Source organism: Corythoichthys intestinalis, chromosome 17 (genome assembly GCF_030265065.1).
Source record: "Corythoichthys intestinalis isolate RoL2023-P3 chromosome 17, ASM3026506v1, whole genome shotgun sequence".
Classification (NCBI taxonomy): Eukaryota; Metazoa; Chordata; class Actinopteri; order Syngnathiformes; family Syngnathidae; genus Corythoichthys; species Corythoichthys intestinalis.
Window position 1 is genome coordinate 2,207,107 of NC_080411.1, and position 22,295 is coordinate 2,229,401.

General features: G+C 40.7%; 1 protein-coding gene and 1 long non-coding RNA gene across 2 annotated transcripts; both read right to left on the reverse strand.

Moving 5' to 3' along the window:
* Positions 1-905: 905 nt before the first annotated feature.
* srsf9 (serine and arginine rich splicing factor 9) lies at positions 906-21,675 on the reverse strand. The gene is made up of 5 exons (XM_057818526.1): positions 21,549-21,675; positions 17,267-17,446; positions 16,923-17,113; positions 5,134-5,306; positions 906-1,154 (listed from the first exon to the last, which is right to left on the reverse strand). The coding sequence occupies exons 2-5, from the start codon at positions 17,422-17,424 to the stop codon at positions 948-950; spliced, it is 729 nt and encodes a 242-aa protein (XP_057674509.1). The 5' UTR covers positions 17,425-17,446; positions 21,549-21,675; the 3' UTR covers positions 906-947.
* Positions 8,379-11,334, reverse strand: LOC130905293 (uncharacterized). The gene is made up of 3 exons (XR_009061080.1): positions 10,980-11,334; positions 10,751-10,891; positions 8,379-10,180 (listed from the first exon to the last, which is right to left on the reverse strand). It is a non-coding gene; the product is annotated as an uncharacterized LOC130905293 (long non-coding RNA).
* Positions 21,676-22,295: the final 620 nt, after the last annotated feature.

The window sequence follows — 22,295 nt, forward strand, 5'->3', positions numbered from 1 at the left end:
ACCTGAACGGTGCCGATCGGTGCAGCGGTACGGGCTGTGCGGCGCGCCGAAAAACGCGGAGAATAAGTCGATTAATGAATAAATAAATAAATAATGATAAAGTCGCAGAATAACATTATCTGGCTTTGCCAAAAAGGCAAAGACCAGGTAATTATTATAACTCATAATAACATTTATCTTTTAAGAACTACCTAGTTTCTATGTCTGTGGATCTCTTTAAAGCGGATGTTCAGAATTTTTGATTCATCTTCGAGTTAGCAGGGATTTAATTCGTCAGCGGAGTTGATTTCAAAATTCCGTGCAGTTTGTTATTAGTTTCAGGGCTCCAGAGTGGCTAAGCTAGCGCAAGTCAATGGTCCTGTCTTAGCATGCCAATAAAAAAAATGATATTAAGAGATCTAACATAGTCAAATCAATTCAAAACACCCATTCATTTTAAATCAACTGGCCACTGAAGTAGCTTTGTGCAATGGTTCACCAAATTAATAATTCGTCCGCTTTACTTCCACTGTATTTTAAAAACATTTTGAAGAAAGCTTTTGCAAGCGTTTTATTGAAAAGAAACACAATTTGACCATTCACTTCAGTCAGATACTAAAAACAAAAGCACACAGTGAAAATTTGTTTCTTCTTATTCTGATTCTTCACAAAAGTAATCTGAGATAAAGCTGCAAAAATGTGTCTCGTATTTCAGCATTGTGAGAACTGGTTTTAGCAAGCTAATACACAATTCTGGTCAAAAAGGTCCGAATTCTACTTTGAGACGATACACAACGGGTGTCAGAACTTCAAAAACGGCAAAAGGAAAACCAATGGAATGTACGCAGCAAGAAACTGTTTCGATCTATCACTGTAAAAATAAAAAATGAACAAAAATTCAAAATCAAAAGCTTTTTTTTAAAAAAAAAAAAAAAACCTTCTTGGTTTCCTCGACGAATCCTGAACCTTTAGCGGTAGTGACGGGGCGGCGGGCTGTTGTGTGATGCTCTCCGTGGCGGACTATGGCGTGACATGCGTGGAGGGGACTGGTAGCGTGGCGGCGGTGATCCTCGGTAGGGTGGTGAAAAGCGACCTCTGGATCTGGAGCGGGACCGCGAGCGACTCCAGTTGGGGGTGCCTCTATCCTCGTAGACACGAATGTAAGCTGTCTCACCCTGCAAACAAGGACAAGAGTGAGCGAAGGTAGGGCCTTGTACAACCCCTAGCAAAAAGTATATAAAATCACCAGTCTCGGATGAGCAATCACTCAGACATTATGTAGAACAAACTCAGATAAAAAGCTTTAAAAAAAATTCTGAATTAGTCGAAAAGTGCAACTCTTTCGCATTCAGAAACACTGAAATGAATAAAAAAACATTGAGGTGGTCAGTAAATGTTACTTTTATACAGCAACTGCAGGGAAAAATAGATGGAATCACTCCATTCTGAGGGGGGAAAATATGGACTGATGAGAAACAAAGAAACAACAATCAAAACACATCTAGTATTTAGTGGCAACACCTCTGGCTTTTATGACATGGTCTCTGAGGCATGGACTTGATGAGTATTCTTCACCAATTTGGTGCCAACTCTCTTTGATTGGAGTTGCCAGATCATCCTTGCAGTTGCTGTGGACCATTTTTTTCAATTTCCACCACAGGGTTGAGATCTGGGCTATTTGCAGGCCATGCCATTGACTAGATGAGTCTTTCTCCAAGGAATGCTTTAACAGTTTTAGCTCTGTGTCATCTTGGAAATTATTTCATTATCCCCAAACATATTTTCAATTGAAGGGATAAGAAAGCTGTCTAAAATTTCACTGTCAGCATTTATTGAAGATTTAACCACATCCATCTTCCCAGTGCCGTTGCCTGACATGCGGCCTCATATCATCAAGGACTGAGGGAATTTTGATGTTTTCGTCAGGCAGTCATCTTTGTAAATCTCACTGGAACAGCACCAAACAAAATGGACAAGGTGATGATGCTGGAACTTTTGTTTGGTGCCATTCCAATGAGATTTACAAAAATGACTGCCTGAAGAAAACATCAAAATTCCCTCAGTCCATGATAGAGCTGGGAATCTTTGGGCACCTAACGATTCGATTATGATTACGATTCAGAGGCTCCGATTCGATTATAAAACGAATATTGATGCACCCCACTCCTTTTTTTTTTTTTTTTAAAGTTTTGTACATTAGTTCCAAAATTGGTTTAGCCTGAGAGTATTTTTGAACAAACTACTATTTCAGTATCAAGTTAACATATAGCAGTAAACAAATATACAAAAATAACATTAAATAAAAAAACTCCAGTCCCCATTCTGTATCAGCAGCTTTAAACTACATTCAATTAATTTAATGTTGTGAATCAACCGTTAAAAGTTGTTAAAATTGCTCCCGTTATTCCATAATTTCCCTTTTGTCTACTTTTGACATGTGAAAGTTTTAAAACTATTTTAAAGATAGATTCAAGTCAACATTTCACCGATTTAGGAGTATTTTAGATAAAAAGTTAATTAGGTTTGCTTGGAAGGTTCGCTACAACAGCCTTGCAGGGAAGTGTACTGCTTTAAGATGGCGGCCGTTTACTAACGCCCACATCTAGCTTTTTGCAGATGTGCTGCTACCGCTACCGAGTCTATATTGCATCTAGTCCTATATAAATGATATCTACCGTAACATTATGTAGCTGTACTTGTAGCAGCTTTTCGGCAGCAGTCAGGTATGTTGTTGTGTTTTTTTTATCTCGTGGCATGAGTTGAGCTAGAGCCGTGAGTTGAGCGATGGCATTACCCAAGGGGCCGGGTAATGAGAAGCATGATGTTTCGCTACTCCCGCTCCGTTCCGTCCCGAAGACCGCGCGGTGCGCTGAGTGTGTCGTACTTCCGCTTTACTTGGCATATTTCAATAATCAGAATTTGGATGTTTGTGAATCGTTCTCGAATCTTCCATGGCCGAATCGCGAATAATCTAAGAATCGGAAATTTTGCACACCTCTAGTCCATGATGATATGGGGCTGCATGTCAGGCAAATGCACTCGGGAGATTCACATTGAAATTTTAGACAGCTTTCTTATCCCTTCAATTGAAAATATGTTTGGGGATAATGAAATCATTTTCCAAGATGACAAAGCTGGAGTCAAGGTATGTGAAAGAACTGTGCAAAATTGCCTAAAGGAAAGGGGATTTTCATACAGGAAAGCTAAAAGGAAACCATCATTGACACTTAAACAGAAAAGAAGACTGCAATGGGCTAAGGAGAGGCAATTATGGACTCTGAATGACTGGATGAAGGTTATTTTCAGTGATGAGTCAAGAATCTGCATTGGACAAGGGGATGATGCCGGAACTTTTGTATGGTGCCGTTCCAGTGGGATTTACAAAGATGACTGCCTGAAGAAAACATTAAAATTCCCTCAGTCATTAATGATATGGGGTTGCACGTCAGGCAAGAGTACTGGGGAGATGCCTGTGGTTAAATCTTCAATAAATGCTCAAGTTTACGTCGAAATTTTACACAGCTTTCTTATCCCCTGAAATATTGAACATCTTGAAAATACGTAATTTTCCAAGATGACAATGCATCATGCCACAGAGCTAAAACTGTGAAAGCATTCCTTGGAGAAAGACTCATCCATTCAATGTCATGGGCTGCAAATAGCCCAGATCTCAACCCTATGGAAAACCTGTGGTGGAAATTAAAAAAATAGTCCACAGCAAGGCTCTGACCTGCAAGGATGATCTGGCAACTGCAATCTAAGGCTACGTTCATACTACAGGTCTTAATGCACGAATCCGATTTTTTGTCATATCCGTTTTTTTGGCGTGCCCGTTCAGACTGCCTTTATCCATTGAGACCGTTCAAGTATTACGCATGCGCGCTAATTCGCAGTCCGACACGCGCTAAGCAAGAAGACCCACATGCGCAGAAGCATCAAAACAAATGACAGACGTCATCCGTCATTCCAGGGATATCATATTTTGCTTTTCAAAAGGTGGACACAAATAACAGACATAAATAATCCCCGTTTAGGCTTATATTCAAAGTTTATATGGATCGATAGCATGCACGCACTGTCCGTGCACGTCACACACACATACGGGCAGTTTGTCCCGACTCTCGGCCGTGGAGGCAATGTTGAAATATTGCTCACTTGGAACAGAGAGAAAACTGAGCATTCTCAGGCTTATCCTCAACCCATTTTTATTTTTTATGACTGTTGTCAAGCTCAGCCCTTCCTCAAAAGCCCTGTTCACTGCAAGCTAGGCGCTAATAACGCACAGGGCTCTCTCACTATTTGATGACGTAATTGCTGCATTAAATCCGATTTGCGGGACTGGACAGTACAGACCGCCGCGACAGTCTGCAAAAATGTGGCCCAGATCGGATTTAGACCACATACGAAAGTGACCCAGATCGGATTTGAAATGGTCCCGTTCTATGCGACTTGTCACGTTCAGACCGTCAAGTTAATGCCTCACTCGAGTCGGAAAAACACGAAAAAAATCGGATTGGTACATTAAGACCTGTAGTATGAACGTAGCCTAAGAGAGTTGGCACCAAATTGATGAAGAATACGCATAAAGTCCATGCCTCAGAGACTGCAAGCTGTCATAAAAGCTAAAGGTGGTGCTACTAAATACTAGAGATGTTTTGATTGTTATTTCTTTGTTTGTTTCTGATGGTTCCATTTTTTTACCCCCTCAGAATGGATTCCATATATATTTCCCTGCACTTGCTTTATAAATATAACATTTACTGACCACCACAATGTTTTTTTTATTCATTTCTTTTGGTGTTTCTGAATGCTAAAGAGTTGCACTTTTGAACTCATTCATACTGAGTTTGTTCAACATCAAGGTTCACTAAATCTTCCTGTCGTGCTTTCCACGTCTCTCTCCCCTAACACACCTGAATCAAATGATTATGTCATCAGCAACCTCTCCAGAAGCCTGATAATGATCCTGATTATTTTGATTCAGGTGTGTTGGAGGAGGGAGACATGGAAAACACGACAGGAAAAGTGGCACTGAGGTCCGGATTTATTGAAACCGTGTTCTACATGATAAATCGTCCGAGTGAGTGCTCGTCCGAGACTGGCAATTCCATACTTTTTGCTAGGGGTTGTATTACCACAGCAACTCCCACTCACTTGGTGCGAACGGAACTCCGTGCGATCCAGCCGGCGCAACGCGTAATCCATGTCCTCTCGACGGAGGAATTCTACCACGCCCTCTCCATCCCGCTGCACGTCGGCGAAACACACGTCACCTGCCTCGCGCATGTGATCCTTCAGATCTTGCCAACTGCCACTTGGTGGTAATCCTGAGATGATATTAATATACATATTTAAAATGGCGATTATACACATATTGTAACATGTTTGGGCAAATCTTCTTTACTAACTTTACTTTGGTGTAGACGTACACTCAAATAAGACAGACACCGAACTATCCCAATACCCCCTTGTGAAAAGCAACACTATACCAAACCTTTCTATAATCAACTGGACAACTGCAAACGTTCAGCGTCTGCCTGATACAAAGGTCCAAAAGAGAGACAAGGACAATGAAATACAAGTTGCAAGTATATCTTGTCAACATGACTTTCACTTTTGTCCCACGCAAAAAAATGCCAATACAGTGGTACCTCGACATAAGATCGCTTCGACATACGATCTTTTCGACATCTGACGGAAAATTTGACAAGCCATTTGTTTCTACCTCCGAAGAAATGCTCGAAATACGACGATTCATGACAGCGTGGCAATTTCATTGTTTTCCCGCAAGACTGATGCAAAGCGGATTTTCTTGTGAGAGAAATCAACATGGGTTCCAAGAATGTAAAAGCAGGTGGTGAAAAAAAGAAAAAAAGGTGAGGCTTACCATTGAAATGAAGATGGAATGATGGAAAAATATGAGCGTGGGGTGCATGTCCATGAACTGCTTGACACTACTCCAACGAGACTACTCCAAATTTCGACAATTTGGCAACGTTGTGAAAAAATGTCAAAAAATGGCTCAGTGGCGCCCCCTGGAATTTTTTAAAAAGGCCTCTCCATTTAGGTTTTTTCAACGTAGAGCGATGAAATTTGGGGAGTCGATACCTTGGGCCAAAATGCTTCAAAAAGTCTCTTGCACCCATATTCCAAACCCAACAGGAAATCGGGTATTTTGGATTGAATATTGAAAAACATGCCATTTTTGTGGCAGGGTGCACGTTTGAGACCATTGCGCCGAGGCAGTTAGTTGGATCCCCCTCAAAATCGGTGAGACTCTTCATGAGACACATGAGATGTTAAGTTATCAAAATGGTGAGTTTTCATTCACGGGCCTGACCTGGGCAGAGCACCAAAATCGGGATTATTTGGGGTTTAGGGTTAGGGCTTCTTCAGGGCAAATGAAAATGGCCGATTTGAAGTTCTGAACATGCTCGAAAACTCACTAAAATTTGCAGGTATCAAAATGGTGAGTTTTCATTCACGGGCTGACCTGTGCGGGGCGTTTTTTTTTGTGTTAGGGTTTAGGGTTCTCACTCTGCTACTTCTTCTGTGGGAGAAAAAAAATACTATGTCCTTTTCAATGACATATATTAGGGATAAAACTACTACTTCTGTGAGAGAAAAAAAATACTATGTACTTTTCAATGAAATATATTAGGGATAAATTGGTTCATCTGATGACAGCAGTGAAGAACTGCTTTGACTCATGAAGGCTGTTGCTTCACACTCTGCTACCTCATCTGTAGGAAAAACAAAAGATACGATGTATTTTTCATCGTGCCAAAGTCGATGGGGTGCCAAAGTCGGACATTTTTTGACAAAACACCAAATTCAGAAAATGACTAAACTCCCCCATACAAGAAGAATGGATACCACTGCAGATAGTTCGGTTAGAAAAATAATGATGCGCGTCCCGAATTAATCAGACCAAAACTATCTCTTCATCATCGAGTTGCCTTTTTATTTTCTTTCTATGAGAACATCGGTCTTAGCTTTCTTTAGGACCTCCGTGAAGTTGGCCCCCCATCAGACGCAAATTTATATAAAAATTATGTCAATCGTTTGTGCTATGATTGTGCTGGTTTGTGCTGCAAAAAGTTTCGTTTGTGCCATCATCGTTTTGCAGTTATTAAACATTGTTTTTTAGGTCATCCAGAGTTCACCCAGCCCCCCATCTGTGGCAGAATGGAACCCCAGTGGTGTCATTTGATTCTGCCTCGTTAGTGCTGGATTGTGCTGAAAAAAGTTTTGTTTGAACTGCTACGGTTTTCGAGATATTCATAAAAATGTACAGTGATGACGTCACGCGCAGCCCCCCATCAGACGCAAATTTATATAAAAATTATGTCAATCGTTTGTGCTATGATTGTGCTGGTTTGTGCTGCAAAAAGTTTCGTTTGTGCCATCATCGTTTTGCAGTTATTAAACATTGTTTTTTAGGTCATCCAGAGTTCACCCAGCCCCCCATCTGTGGCGGAATGGAACCCCGGTGGTGTCATTTGATTCTGCCTCGTTAGTGCTGGATTGTGCTGAAAAAAGATTTGTTTGAACTGCTACGGTTTTCGAGATATTCATAAAAATGTATAGTGATGACGTCACTCGCAGCCCCCCATCAGACGCAAATTTATATAAAAATTATGTCAATCGTTTGTGCTATGATTGTGCTGGTTTGTGCTGCAAAAAGTTTCGTTTGTGCCATCATCGTTTTGCAGTTATTAAACATTGTTTTTTAGGTCATCCAGAGTTCACCCAGCCCCCCATCTGTGGCGGAATGGAACCCCGGTGGTGTCATTTGATTCTGCCTCGTTAGTGCTGGATTGTGCTGAAAAAAGTTTTGTTTAAACTGCTACGGTTTTTGAGATATTCATAAAAATGTCTAGTGATGACGTCACGCGCAGCCCCCCATCTGCGGCGGAATGGAACGGCGATGATGCCATTTTTTTCTTCATCGTTAGTGCTGGTTTGTGCTGCAAAAAGTTTCGTTTGTGCCATCATCGTTTTGCAGTTATTAAACATTGTTTTTTTAGGTCATCCAGAGTTCACCCAGCCCCCCATCTGCGGCGGAATGGAACCCCAGTGGTGTCATTTGATTCTGCCTCGTTAGTGCTGGATTGTGCTGCAAAAAGTTTTGTTTGAACTGCTACGGTTTTCGAGATATTCATAAAAATGTCTAGTGATGACGTCACGCGCAGCCCCCCATCTGCGGCGGAATGGAACGGTGATGATGCCATTTTTTTCTTCGTCGTTAGTGCTGGATTGTGCTGCAAAAAGTTTTGTTTGAACTGCTACGGTTTTCGAGATATTCATAAAAATGTCTAGTGATGACGTCACGCGCAGCCCCCCATCTGCGGCGGAATGGAACGGCGATGATGCCATTTTTTTCTTCGTCGTTAGTGCTGGATTGTGCTGCAAAAAGTTTTGTTTGAACTGCTACGGTTTTCGAGATATTCATAATAATGTGAAGTGATGACCTCAGTTTTCAGCGCTGCGGGCCGCACAATAGATCAGGAATAAGATTGCGTCCACTGACAGGTTTCAGTGACGTTCTCCGCTGATCTATCGGTTGTTGTCTCCTACGTCATCACGACCACCTGAGCCGCCATCTTTCGTGTATCTCAGTGACCTGGACTACATCCGCCGCAGTCACGTTTGTTTTGTTGAGTTTTGCGGGGAAGCAGCCACGCGAATGTCACATCAAAATGGAAAAAAGCCTGAAGAACGACAAGACTCCTTATGTGGAGAAGCTTGAAAAGGAAGCGAGAGATCGGTATTTGTCAGTTATGGTGCTTCTGCCGTGGTCTGAAGACCAAAGATGACTTGTTGCGTGTGATAATGAGAACTGCCCCATTATTATTTAACCTGTGTTGGTCTACACAACATGACACAGCTAAAGACATATGTCAGTTCTGCTCTCTGTGCTCCACTTAAGTTAGTGGTGATTGGTAGTTTGTGATTTGCTTTAACTGACAATTTGGCAACATTAAAAGTACTTGGCCAAAGTAGTAAACTGTCGTCCTTTGTATAAACATTATTATGCGTGTGTGTGTGTGTATATATATACATATATATATATACATACATACATAAAATACAGTATTGACACAAATGCTGTACTTACAAAGAATAGGATTCAAGATGACAATGTTTTATTAAGTACAATCAAGTCACAACAAAATACAAAAAATCAACAACAGCTAAATTTGAAAGGCTGAAACTGTTAGCATACTAAATGGTACCTTTCACGTATAACAGTACAAACTACAAAACAGTTGGGCAAAGGTTTGTAAGGGCACCGCAAACATAAAACAATCTTTACAACAATGTGCAATCTTCGCCATCACATGGCAGAACCACGTTAATAGGTATAGTTCCTGTTAGGATCTTATACTTCTGGCAAAGATTACCAATTACCTGTTCAACATGGATCCTCAAATGTGCCATCTTCCTAGTCTCCTCCACATCTCTACCAGCTAACTGACAGCGACCGTTTGTGAACGCAGGGAGTTGGACCTCTGCACATAACATACCCACGTGTTCTTGAATATCAAAACCTCTGTCAGCCAAGACAATGTCCCCAGGCAAAAGGTTATTGAGCAAAGCACTGTTCAAGGTGATATGTTTGTCACTTGTGCAACCACCCCAACCTTTTGACATGAAACAAATTCCCCACTTTGGTGTGATTCCAATTAGGTATTTCATGGTGTAGTTATGCTTATAACTAGAAAACATTTGCGCACGGGCCTTAATATTTGATGGTTTCTCTGTAATTTTATTTTATTTTTTTTTTAAATCAATAATCACTGCAACTCTGCGTCTGAAGGACTCAACAAACTCGTGAGGCATTGTTTTATAGAGTGTTTCTCTGTTGGGCCAAACAATTGCTCGTCTCAAATTAGCATGTACAAAGGGCACCATGTCATTGAATACTCAGTACACAGTCTTACGGGAAACATGGAATATGTGTGCAATGTGTAGTGCAGACAGGTCCTAACGCAGGCGCATGAAGGTCAGAAGGAGCATCTGAAGGGCGCTGAAGGCTCCTCCTGTAGCGCACCAACGTCCTCCTCCATCCTCAATTTCTCATGCCTACTTCGTCTAGAAGAGCGGTCCACGTTGGTGGGTTGAACACATGTGTGTCCCAGGCGTAAGGATGGTGCCCAGTCAGGGTCTGCCTCATTTCTTTCATATGCTGGTTTTCCTGCAATTACAAAAGTCGTATCAGTCATACAACAGGTTAACATTAGTTACTTAAATTGGATTTTAAAGCTCTGTAGTGTGTCTAAACTGGTGGGAACTGCCTTCATATGGCACTGATGTGTATGCAACAGATTTTTTAAAATTTATTAATTATTTATTTTTTAAGTTTAACTGATCATTAGGCATAACAAACAAGCAGAAGATTTCTTCTGGTGATTTAGTAGGTCTGTAGTCTCCTCCACAGACTGCTTGGTCAAGCATATCAGTAGCCTAAGCGGGAGGTAAATATAGCATTTTTTTCTAACACATCTCCCATACTTATAATCATTCATGGTGTGCTGTTACATCTTCATTAATACCCTTACTTTGTTACCTTTGAACTGTTTTTTTGTGTACTAGTATCATACGGTGAACGCCTGTGGTTTATGCACAGTTAGCCAGTAGGGCTACAGTTAGCCTCTCTTAGACACTAGCGTGGTTAGCCAAAGCAAGCAACACAACCACACGCCATAAGCGTTTAAATGCAGTCAGTATCAGCGTCCGAAGAACATTAACACTTCCAGTTACTTACCTTTATGGAAATGTAGGGAACAGACCGACATGTTTTCAGTTGATGAATGAAAAGCGATGGCCTTTCTTCTCACCGCTGCAACCATTCAAGCCTCTTGGTCAACTCATCGGAGTTCCATATTTTCTCTTCCAGGCGGGAATGCTAAAAAAAAAAAACGTATCCCATCCTTTTTGCATTCGTTTCTATCATGGGACCTAGAATGGCAGTCTTTCAAACAACACGAGTGTACCATTTTCAACGATTACCACGCAGAATGGATGCCGAGCAAAGGATCGCGTCACGGGCTTGTTGTTGTTGTACAATACACGAAAACCCACAATGCATTGCGCCAGAAACGTCACGAGACAAGAACCGATTGTGCGGCCCGCAGCGCTGAAAAAAAGGTCATCACTTTACATTATTATGAATATCTCGAAAACCGTAGCAGTTCAAACAAAACTTTTTGCAGCACAATCCAGCACTAACGACGAAGAAAAAAATGGCATCATCGCCGTTCCATTCCGCCGCAGATGGGGGGCTGCGCGTGACGTCATCACTAGACATTTTTATGAATATCTCGAAAACCGTAGCAGTTCAAACAAAACTTTTTGCAGCACAATCCAGCACTAACGACGAAGAAAAAAATGGCATCATCGCCGTTTCATTCCGCCGCAGATGGGGGGCTGCGCGTGACGTCATCACTAGACATTTTTATGAATATCTCGAAAACCGTAGCAGTTCAAACAAAACTTTTTGCAGCACAATCCAGCACTAACGACGAAGAAAAAAATGGCATCATCGCCGTTCCATTCCGCCGCAGATGGGGGGCTGCGCGTGACGTCATCACTAGACATTTTTATGAATATCTCGAAAACCGTAGCAGTTCAAACAAAACTTTTTGCAGCACAATCCAGCACTAACGAGGCAGAATCAAATGACACCACTGGGGTTCCATTCCGCCACAGATGGGGGGCTGGGTGAACTCTGGATGACCTAAAAAAACAATGTTTAATAACTGCAAAACGATGATGGCACAAACGAAACTTTTTGCAGCACAAACCAGCACAATCATAGCACAAACGATTGACATAATTTTTATATAAATTTGCGTCTGATGGGGGGCTGCGCGTGACGTCATCAATGTACATTTTTATGAATATCTCGAAAACCGTAGCAGTTCAAACAAAACTTTTTTCAGCACAATCCAGCACTAACGAGGCAGAATCAAATGACACCACCGGGGTTCCATTCTGCCACAGATGGGGGGCTGGGTGAACTCTGGATGACCTAAAAAACAATGTTTAATAACTGCAAAACGATGATGGCACAAACGAAACTTTTTGCAGCACAAACCAGCACAATCATAGCACAAACGATTGACATAATTTTTATATAAATTTGCGTCTGATGGGGGGCCAACTTCACGGAGGTTTCTTTAGGTGGTCAAAATATGCCCGATCATAAAAACAACAAATTGCAACTCGCCACCAGGGGGATCCAAAACACGTAACCTGCAAACAACCTGGCATTTTTAACAGATTTAGTGTAGGTTTTGGGCTATGGAACGAATTAATGGAATTATAATGTATTCTTATGGGAAAATCCTGCTCGACATACGACCGTTTCGACTTACAAGCAAGGTCTTGGAACGAATTAACTTTGTATGTAGAGGTACCACTGTACATTAGTGCAGAAGTCCACCATCATCTAGACCTGCCTTTGACTAGTGTCCAACCAAATCCCTTTTTACTACAATCCATAATGAGAACATGCGAATGTCAATTCAATTTTCCCTACTCATCCCCATGAGTGAGGAAAATATTGCCATGATATCATGTTGTGCTTACAAATGAACCCTTTGTCTTTCAATTTCAATAACCAGTTAGTCAGCCATTTGTCCTCCAGTTTACAATGAGAGTGCAAAATACCCACCAAGGATTTAGGACTTAAAGCAACACTTGGTAACTTTTCAGTTTTGGTCAATTTTAGCGACGCAGGTGGACAAAAAGCGGTAGTGTTTTGCCTTAGGAAATTTCCCTTGAGGACCAGCTCACACCCGCATAGTGTTGTAAAATCACGATAGTCGCCTGCAGATAGATTAAACTAGGGCTGTCAAACGATTAAAATTGTTAATCGAGTTAATCACACCTTAAAAACTAATTAATCGTAATTAGTCGCAATTCAAACCATCTCTAAAATATGCCATATTTTTCTGTAAATTATTGTTGGACTGGAAAGACGCAAGACGGATATATACATTCAACATACGGTACATAAGTACTGTATTTGTTAATTATAACAATAAATCAACAAGATGGCATTAACATTCTGTTAAAGCGATCCATGGATAGAGAGACTTGTAGTTCTTAAAAGATAAATGTTAGTACACGTTATAGAAATTTTATATTAAAACCCCTCTTAATGATTTCGTTTTAATACAATTTGTAAAATTTTCAATCAAAAAATAAACTAGTAGCTCGCCATTGTTGATGTTAATAATTACACGATGTTCACGGTGCATAAACCCATAAAATCAGTCGCACCAAAGCGCCAGCAGAGGGCGCCAAAAAACACAAGTAACGAATGGGCACTGTGCTGTCATGTTTTTTTTTTTTTTTTTTAAATTAATTACCGCCTGTTAACGCGATAATTTTGACAGCCCTAGATTAAACATAAATCTACGGACCCCTTTTATTGCTGAAGTCTGTAATGTACGAAAGGAAAATCATTAGCCAACGATTTAACATCCCACCAACTTCGCCTCTTCACTTCATCATTATCAAGTCAGCCTGCCTATGAAAGTCCCTCTCTCCTCCAGTCCACAATGTCCATCCAGTCCTCCATCTACTTTTCCTTGAATCCTCACGCTTTCCATTCGTAAGTGAGCCCTACAAGCCTATGATTTAGGACTTCAGTCTATCAGCCAAATGACCATGAGTGAAAGGGGAAAAAACTGCGCATCCTCCTTTGTACTGGATTTGTATTTCAGGCCATTGGCGATACCTGACTATGACATCCATCTAAAGCTTGATTTCCAGTCCGCTATTGATGAGCAAGAAATCATCTGTCCTGGATTCACTCAACTTGCATCTACCAGTCTGAAGTCCGCCGCCATGTAAGAAGAAGCAACTCTCTGAATTTCCACTTTATATTCCTGTCATCCTCTGGTCCGCCATTAAGAGAAAGAAGGGTCGAATTATTACTTTGGTTGCTAGTTCCTTAATGTGCCATGGAAGCCGAGAATCTTTTGCCTCGGAATATTTACTATCAGTCCTTTTTTCCCGCCTCCAAAGAAAGCGACTGTAAATCTGCTTCCTTCCTAGTCTCTGTGCGCTGTAGTCCGCCATGGATGAAAGGAAAAACCTCTACTTGATTTTAAACATCTTCCCTAAACCTTGAGTCCAAAAGTAGCTAGGCCAGTCAACAACTCTTGACGTTGATCTACAAGTCTGCTCGTTCGCCACTAAACCTTACAGAGGACACACCTACAGAGGAATGAAAAAGTATCTGAACTAGGGCTGCAGCTATCGAATGTTTTAGTAGTCGATTAATCGATTGACTCGTTAGTTCGAATAATCAAGTAATCGGATAAGGAACATGAAAAATTAAAATACCTGAGCTGAGCCTCAAACAGTATGATTTTTTTTGTTTTAATGAGAATCTATATACAAAGAACAATTGGCTAACTTACAAAGAAAAAGTCCGCTAGCTTAGATGCTATAAAATGCTAAAGTTTTTTTTATTTTTTAAATTTACAATCCTCTATATAAATGGTTCAGACACATATTCCCGCAAAAAACGGCTAAATATACCTATACTAAATTATGAATGCATTAAAAAACATTAGCTCAAACAAAAACTTATCTTACGTTGGTCTTAACAGGGAACAGTTGGATTCAGCCATGTGAAAAGAGGCCGACCAAAGGGCAGTGTATCCACCCTAATCAATAAAACTACATGCAAACACTTTCAAAATTAACCATTACAACACCACTTTAATTAAACGAATACTCGAAGCAACAACATTTAATTTGAATATTTTTTTTCTTATCGAATACTTGAGTTAACCGATTAATCGTTGCAGCACTAATCTGAACTTTTGGAAATTTCTCACATTTCCGCACAAAATCATCAAATGTGATCTGATCTTTGTCAAAATCACACAGATAAAAAAATAGTATCTGCTTTAACTAAAACCACCCACACATTTATAGCTTTTCATATTTTAATGAGGATAGCATGCAAACAATGACAGAAGTAAGTGAACCATCACGTTTAATATTTTGTGGACCCCGCCTTTGGCAGCAATAACCTCAACCAGACGCTTCCTGTAGCTGCAGATCTGTCTGGCACATCGATCAGGACCAATCTTGGCCCATTCTTCTCGACAAAACTGCTATAGTTCAGTCAGATTCCTGGGATGTCTGGCATGAATCGCTGTCTTTAGAAGATGCCACAGCATCTCAATGGGGTTCAAGTCTGGACTCTGACTTGGCCACTCCAGAATGTGTATTTTGTTCTTCTGAAACCATTCTGAAGTTGAATTATTTGTCTTTTGGATCATTGTCTTGTTGCAGCATCCATCCTCTTTTTAGCTTCGACTGTCTGACAGACGGCCACAGGTTTTCCTGCAAAACTTCTGAATTAATTCTTCCATGAATGATTGCAAGTTGTCCAGGCCCTGAGGCAGCAAAACAGCCCCAAATCATGATGCTCCTTCCACCATGCTTCACGGTGGGGATGAGGTGTTGATGTTGGTGAGCTTTTCCATTTTTCCTCCACACACGACATTGTGTGTTACTCCCAAACAATTGAACTTCGGTTTCATCAGTCCACAAAATATTTTGCCGAAACATCTGTGGAGTGTCCAAGTGCCTTTTTGCGGACACTAAGGAGCAACAATGTTGTTTTTAGACACCAGTGGCTTTCTCCATGGACTCCTACATTGAACAAACTTATTGGCCATAGACATGGACTGTGCCAGTGATTTCTGTAAGCCTTTAGCAGAACTCTAGGGTTCTTTTTTACCTCTCTGAGTATTCTGCGCTGAAATTTTGGCGTCATCTTTGGTGGACGGTCACTCCTTGGGAGAGAAGCGACATTGCTACACTCTCTCCATTTGTAGACAACTCCTGTGACTGTCGACTGATGAACATCCAGACATTTAGAGATGATTTTGTATCCTTTCCCAGATTTATACAAATCAACAATCCTTGATCACAGGTTTTCAGACAGCTCTTTTGATCGAGCCATGATGCACATCAGACAATGCTTCTCCTCAGGACAACACTTACCAGGTGTTTGTTTTATAGTGGGCAGGGCAACTTTAAACCACTCATCAGTGAGTGGGCATCAGTGACTTAAAATGTTTGGTAAAAATTGGTTGCTCTTTAAGTCTCCTTAGGCAGAGGGTTCACTTACTTATTTTCCCCCCTTTTGTCAATGTTTGCATGCTATCCTCATTAATATAGTCATTTTTGGGGTCATGCAACAGTGCCAAACTCTCTCCATTTGTAGACAACTTCTCTGTCGATTGATGAATATCCAGACTTTTAGAGATGGTTTTGTATCCTTTCCCAGCTTTATACAGAACAATCCTTGATCGCAGGTCTTCAGACAGCTCTTTTGACCGATCCATGACACACATGAGACATTGTTTCTCATCAAGACAATTCCTACCAGGTGTGTGTTTTATAGTGGGCAGGGCAGCTTTAAACCATTCATCACTGATTGGGCACACACCTGACTTAAATTGTTTGCTAAAAATTGGTTTCAATTGCTCTTTAAGTCTCCTTAGGCAGAGGATTCACTTATTATTTTTTACCCCTTTTCTCATTGTTTTTGTTTACATGCTATCCTCATTAAAATATGAAAACTTATAAATGTTTGGGTGTTTTAAATTCAAGCAGACACTTTTTTTTCCATCTGTGCGATTTTGACAGTGATTTTATGCAAAAATGTGAGAAATTCCAAAAGGTTCAGATACTTTTTCATACCACTGTAGCTAGAAATCTTGCCTTGCATCTTACTTGTCCATGTGTCTTGTGGTCCGCCATGAGAGGTACTTGTCAGTGATTCCTGACTTCTAAATCTAAATGTTGTTGTCCACCATGGGATGGCTAGAAAATCTGCACGTCCACTTCCACTGGCTCTCCGAGGGTGATTTAATAACGGCCTAAAACTGTCCACCTACCGGTAACTATTACACGGAACTCTGATCTCCGTGTCGGGGGTCCAAATCTTCCTCTGGGTCCTCCTCTTTCACCACCACCTCCGCCACCTCTCATCGGACTAAAGTTACTAGAGGATCGAGGATACTCTACGCGCAGTTTGGTGTCTCCATATACGTATCCGTTCCTTCCATAGACGGCGTCGTCCGCATCCCTAGAGAAGAGAGCACACAACTCCTTACGATGGCTCGCGGCTGATATTTTGTGGATCCCGTCCTGTTGGGAGTCACTTGAAGCGCTTGAATAAAAACAAAAAAACACGCGATACCCTGCAGTGGAATGAAGATGGACCCATTCCCAAACTCACCGTGGGTCTTCAAATCGGATAAAGGCAAATGGGATAGTGCCCCTGTTGTTTTTTAATTCAATCTCACGGATTTTTCCGTATTTGTAGAATAGACCCTCGATATCCCTCTCCTGGATGTCCATGGGAAGATTCCCGACATAAATCCGCCCCTCCGACATGGTGAAGGAAGAAGTTCCACTGCTGCTGACACAAAGAGAGAATTGGGGAGGGGGAATCTTTTGACTTTTATTTCACTTTATTGTAGCAGTAGTTGGTATCCTAATGCTAATCCAATCCACCAATTCCTTTAAAAAGCCGTGATCGGATGAGGGCAGAGGCATTAAAAGGCACCAAATGAAATGCTTCTCTAGTACCGAAGTGCGTCTTGTCTTTCGGTCCCAGGTTTTGGTACCCGGAGGATCAGTACCTGATCACGTTGTCAGAGATTGGCTGTAAAGGCGGAAACACACTGGGCAGTTGCTTTGGTTGTGCGTTTAAAATTACTGGGCAAGTTAATGGGTTGGTCGCCAGAACTACTTGATCAATCTTTCTGACTGTTTGAATTTCTCTCCTGATTTGCAAACATGTTAGTGGAATTTCAAAAACAAGGTGGCTTGCTTCGATAAAGCCTTTATTAATGCATACAGTAACTATACACATAATCTATAAAGCTGTTTTTTTACACACCTAGCCCCCCTCCACACACACACACACACACACACACACACACACACACACACACACACACACACACACACACACACACACACACACACACACACACACATTCATACAGTCACTTTGAAAAGTATTGGAACAGAAAATCCAATCCTTTGTTATTGTCAAATAGTCAAGACATTTTGTTTTCAGATTTATAACAGTATGAAAAACTTATCTGAAACTTTTGGAATTCCACACATTTCTGCATAAAATCAACAAATGTGATCGGATCTTTGTCAAAATCACACAGATGAAAAAACAGTGTCTGCTTTAACTAAAACCACCCAAGGGTTTATAGGTTTTCATATTTTAATGAGGATAGTATGCAAACAATGACAGAAGGGAGAAAATAAGGACCGTAATTTCCCCAATATAAGGCGCACCCGTGTATAACGCGCATCCCAGATTTACTTGTAAAATCTAGAGCAAATTATTGTACCCGTTTATAGCACGGACCCTAATTTTAGCACCAATAAATAGAAGAATTCAAGAAAACAGAGCTCGTGTACAGATACAGAAATGTCATTTTACTGAATGGTGAAACACAGCACAAGCATAGCACAGCGGTAGTTCAAAACATTACCATAAACTGACAATATTTACGGTAATAATATGATTTGACAACTTCTCCAACTTACCAGAATCTAGGAGAAAACAAAACAGATGTGACTTTTCTTTTAAAGGCTGCTGTATAACTTGCTCGTTTCACCATGATGAATCAATGTTTCTTCCATGGATTGATACGGTAACTTGAAAGTGAGAACGTAAGTCGGAAACCCGAGAGAGCTAAGCGCTGTCGACACGACAGTAAAAATAGGAACTATCGTTATTTGGGTTTGGGTTTCCCGAGGGACAGATATAGTTGACGGAGACACACAGGAAGTCTGTGTTGTTACGTTTGTTATAGTTCGAGTTGCGGAGTTGCAATAAACGTTGACTAGAATGAGTTCAAGAAACTAAATTCTGTGCTTTATGAAGAGTGAAAAAAACAGAATTTAACACAGACGAAATCATGCGGCCGATCAGAGTGAAGTATTACCGGGAAAAAAATGGTGAGGTCATGTACCGTAATGGTCGGCAACGGATCGCCGCATACGTTTCTTCAACACAACGTGGCCGTGTCAATAAAAACAAAAAAAATTCAGTTTACATATATATACTGTATATATTTCTGTCTCCATCCATGTACCCATTTATAATGCGCACCATGATTTTACAAGTTGATTTTGGAGAAAAAAAGTGTGCGTTATATTCGGGAAATTACGGTAAGTGAACCATCACATTAATATTTTGTGCCCCGCCCCTTTGGCAGCAATTACTTCAACCAGACGCTTCCTGTAGCTGCAGATCAGTCTGGCACATCGATCAGGACAAATCTTGACCCATTCTTCTCTACAAAACTGCTGTAGTTCAGTAAGATTCCTGGGATGTCTGGCATGAATCGGTGTCTTTAGGTCATGTCACAGCATCTCAGTGGGGTTCAAGTCTGGACTTTGACTTGGCCACTCCAGAACGTCCATTCTGAAGTTGATTTACTTCTGTGTTTTGGATCATTGTTTTGAGGCAGCATCCATCCTCTTTTAAGCTTCAACTGTCTGACAGACGGCCTCAGGTTTTCCTGCAAAACTTTTGAATTCATTCTTCCATTACTGATTTCAAGTTGTCCAGGCTCTGAGGCAGCAAAACAGCCCCAAATCACGATGCTCCCTCCACCGTGCTTCACGGTGGGGTTGAGTTGAGGATGTTGGCAAGCCGTTCCATTTTTCCTCCACACATGACATTGTGTGTTACTCCCAAACAATTCAACTTTGGTTTCATCAGTCCACAAAATATTTTGCCAAAACTTCTGTAGAGTGCCTTTTTGCGAACATTAAAGGAGCAACAATGTTTTTCTAGACAGCAGTGGCTTCCTCCGTGAAGTCCTCCCATGAACACCATTCTTGGCCATATAGTTAACGTGTGCACAGAGAGATTGGACTGTCCCGGTGATTTCTTTAAGTCTTTAGCAGACACTTTCGGGTTCTTTTTTACCTCTCTGGGTATTCTGCACTGAAATTTTGGTGTCATCTTTGGTTGATGGCCACTCCTTGGGAGAGAAGCGGCAGTGCTAAACTCCCTCCATTTGTAGACAACTTCTCTGACTGTCGATTGATGAACATCCAGACATTTAGAGATGGTTTTGTATCCTATCCCAGATTTATACAAAATCAACAATCCTTGATAGCAGGTCTTCAGACAGCTCTTTTGACTGAGCCATAATGCACATCAGAAAATGCTTCTCATCAAGACAATTCTTACCCGGTGTGTGTATTATAGTGGGCAGGGCAACTTTAAACCACTCATCAAAAATTGGGCACACACTTGATTAAAAAGTTTGGTAAAAATTGGTTCCAGTTCCTCTTTAGGCAGAGGGTTCACTTACTCATCCCCCCTTCTGTCAATGATTGTATGCTATCCTCATTAAAATATGAAAACCTGTAAATGTTTGGGTGGCTTTAGTTAAAGCAGACACTGTATTTTCATCTGTGTGGTTTTGACAAAGATTAGCTCACATTTGATGGTGATTTTATGCACAAATGTGAGAAATTCCAAAAGGTTCAGATACTTTTTAAACCACGGTAAAGATGAATATTAGGGATGCAGCAATTGAATATTTTAGTAATCAAGTATTCGACTGAAAATTCTAGGGCTGCAGCTACTGATTATTTTAGTAGTCGATTAATCGATGAACTAGTTAGTTCAAATAATCGAATAAGGAACAAAAAAATTGAAATACCTGAGCTGAGCCTCAAACGGTATGATAAAATATATAAATGAGGATGTAAGTACAACAAAAGAGCAACTGGCTAACTTACATAGAAAATGTCCGCTAGCTTAAATGCTATAAAATGCCAACTTTTTAGTATTATTATTATTATTTTTTTACAATGCTCTTAACAAATGGTTCAAAGCACATATTACTAGTACTAACAAGAGGTGTTGGTCCACAAGTAACAAATACATATCCCGTCCAAAATAGGCACAGGTATGACTACAGGTTTAGCCACAGAAACGCATATATTAAAAAATTGTTGTGGCTAACTGCACGTAGATGTGGCTGGGAGATAGCGAAGACTTTTAATGCCCACTTGCTGACTCTTCATAAGATCATGATGAGGCAACAGCATTAAGCAGAATTTTCAAACCTAACCTCAAATTAAAAAAACAGAAGCGAAAAGAAATGTTAGACGTGGCTAATGATATTTATATATTTAAGTACTGGCCATGTTCATAAAAGCACGCGTCGGCCTAGCCTAAATTAGGACGCTACCATAGCAAGTCGTCAAATTTTCGTCATTGGTTCCCAAAATGACCTCGCTTTCGAGCAGTTCGTCAACAAGCAAATTGTATTACACCAGCTAAATTGGAAAAGAAGTGACAATAACATGATGAAGGCAAATTATTTCAGCCCCATAGCATGATAGTGTCCGTCTAGTCTGCTAACAAGGCTAACATGAAATACAATATCAAATTAATGCAATATCTTATTGCGGCTTATCGTGTAATTGCACGTAAAAACAATAAAAACGTGTTGATTAATTACCGTTTAGGGTGAACAAATCAGTTTCTTCGGTGCTAACGTTAGCAGCTCGGCCTCGCTTTGCTTTGTTTGCAGTTTTAGCTAACACAAGCATAGACATGAAATATAAAACTAGATGTCTTAAGGCGGACTGGGCGGCGTAACTATTTGACAGCCATCTTGCGACAGAAAACTCCGATTCATTCATCCTTCCGTATTTCAATATTTATTTCGCTTTGGAAATGTATGTTTCTACTATAGAAATTTGTGATGTTTATAAGTGCAATAATCAACCAAGAAGAATACCACATTGTCTTACTCTTTTTAATATTTATTTTTCAACGCATTTGATTTCTTCCAGATTAAATTAAACTAGCCCTGCAAGCAGGACTCAACGGGCCCTCGGGGGAGTCTTGTGTTGATTTCTCCAATTTCTTTTCGGTGATTTTTTTTTTTTTTGGGGGGGGTCATTAGGTTTTTTTTCCCTTCGAGGAGGAGTCGGTCTAGTAAAAAAAGGCCATTTCCTTCCCGGCAGGGGGCGCCAGGCCTAATGGGTGATATTTCAATGAAGTCGAGTTCAGACTGGGATACATCACGTACATGCCAAATATGAAAAAGATTAGACGTTGTATGGGGGAGTTATTAGTCATTTTCTGAATTTGGTGTTTTGTCAAAAAAATGTCTGACTTTGGCACCCCATCGACTTTGGCACGATGAAAAATACAGCTTATCTTTTTTTTCTCCTACAGATGAAGTAGCAGAGTGTGAAGC

What these genes read in the sequence shown, in the direction of transcription:
- srsf9 (XM_057818526.1), bottom strand. Translation starts at nt 17,424, where the DNA reads ATGTCGGAGGGGCGGATTTATGTCGGGAATCTTCCCATGGACATCCAG. An exon ending in GTTCCGTGTAATAGTTACCG is followed by an intron (nt 5,307 to 16,922) that starts GTAGGTGGACAG and finishes ATATCATCTCAG; the next exon opens with GATTACCACCAAGTGGCAGT. An exon ending in CGGAGTTCCGTTCGCACCAA is followed by an intron (nt 1,155 to 5,133) that starts GTGAGTGGGAGT and finishes CCTTGTTTGCAG; the next exon opens with GGTGAGACAGCTTACATTCG.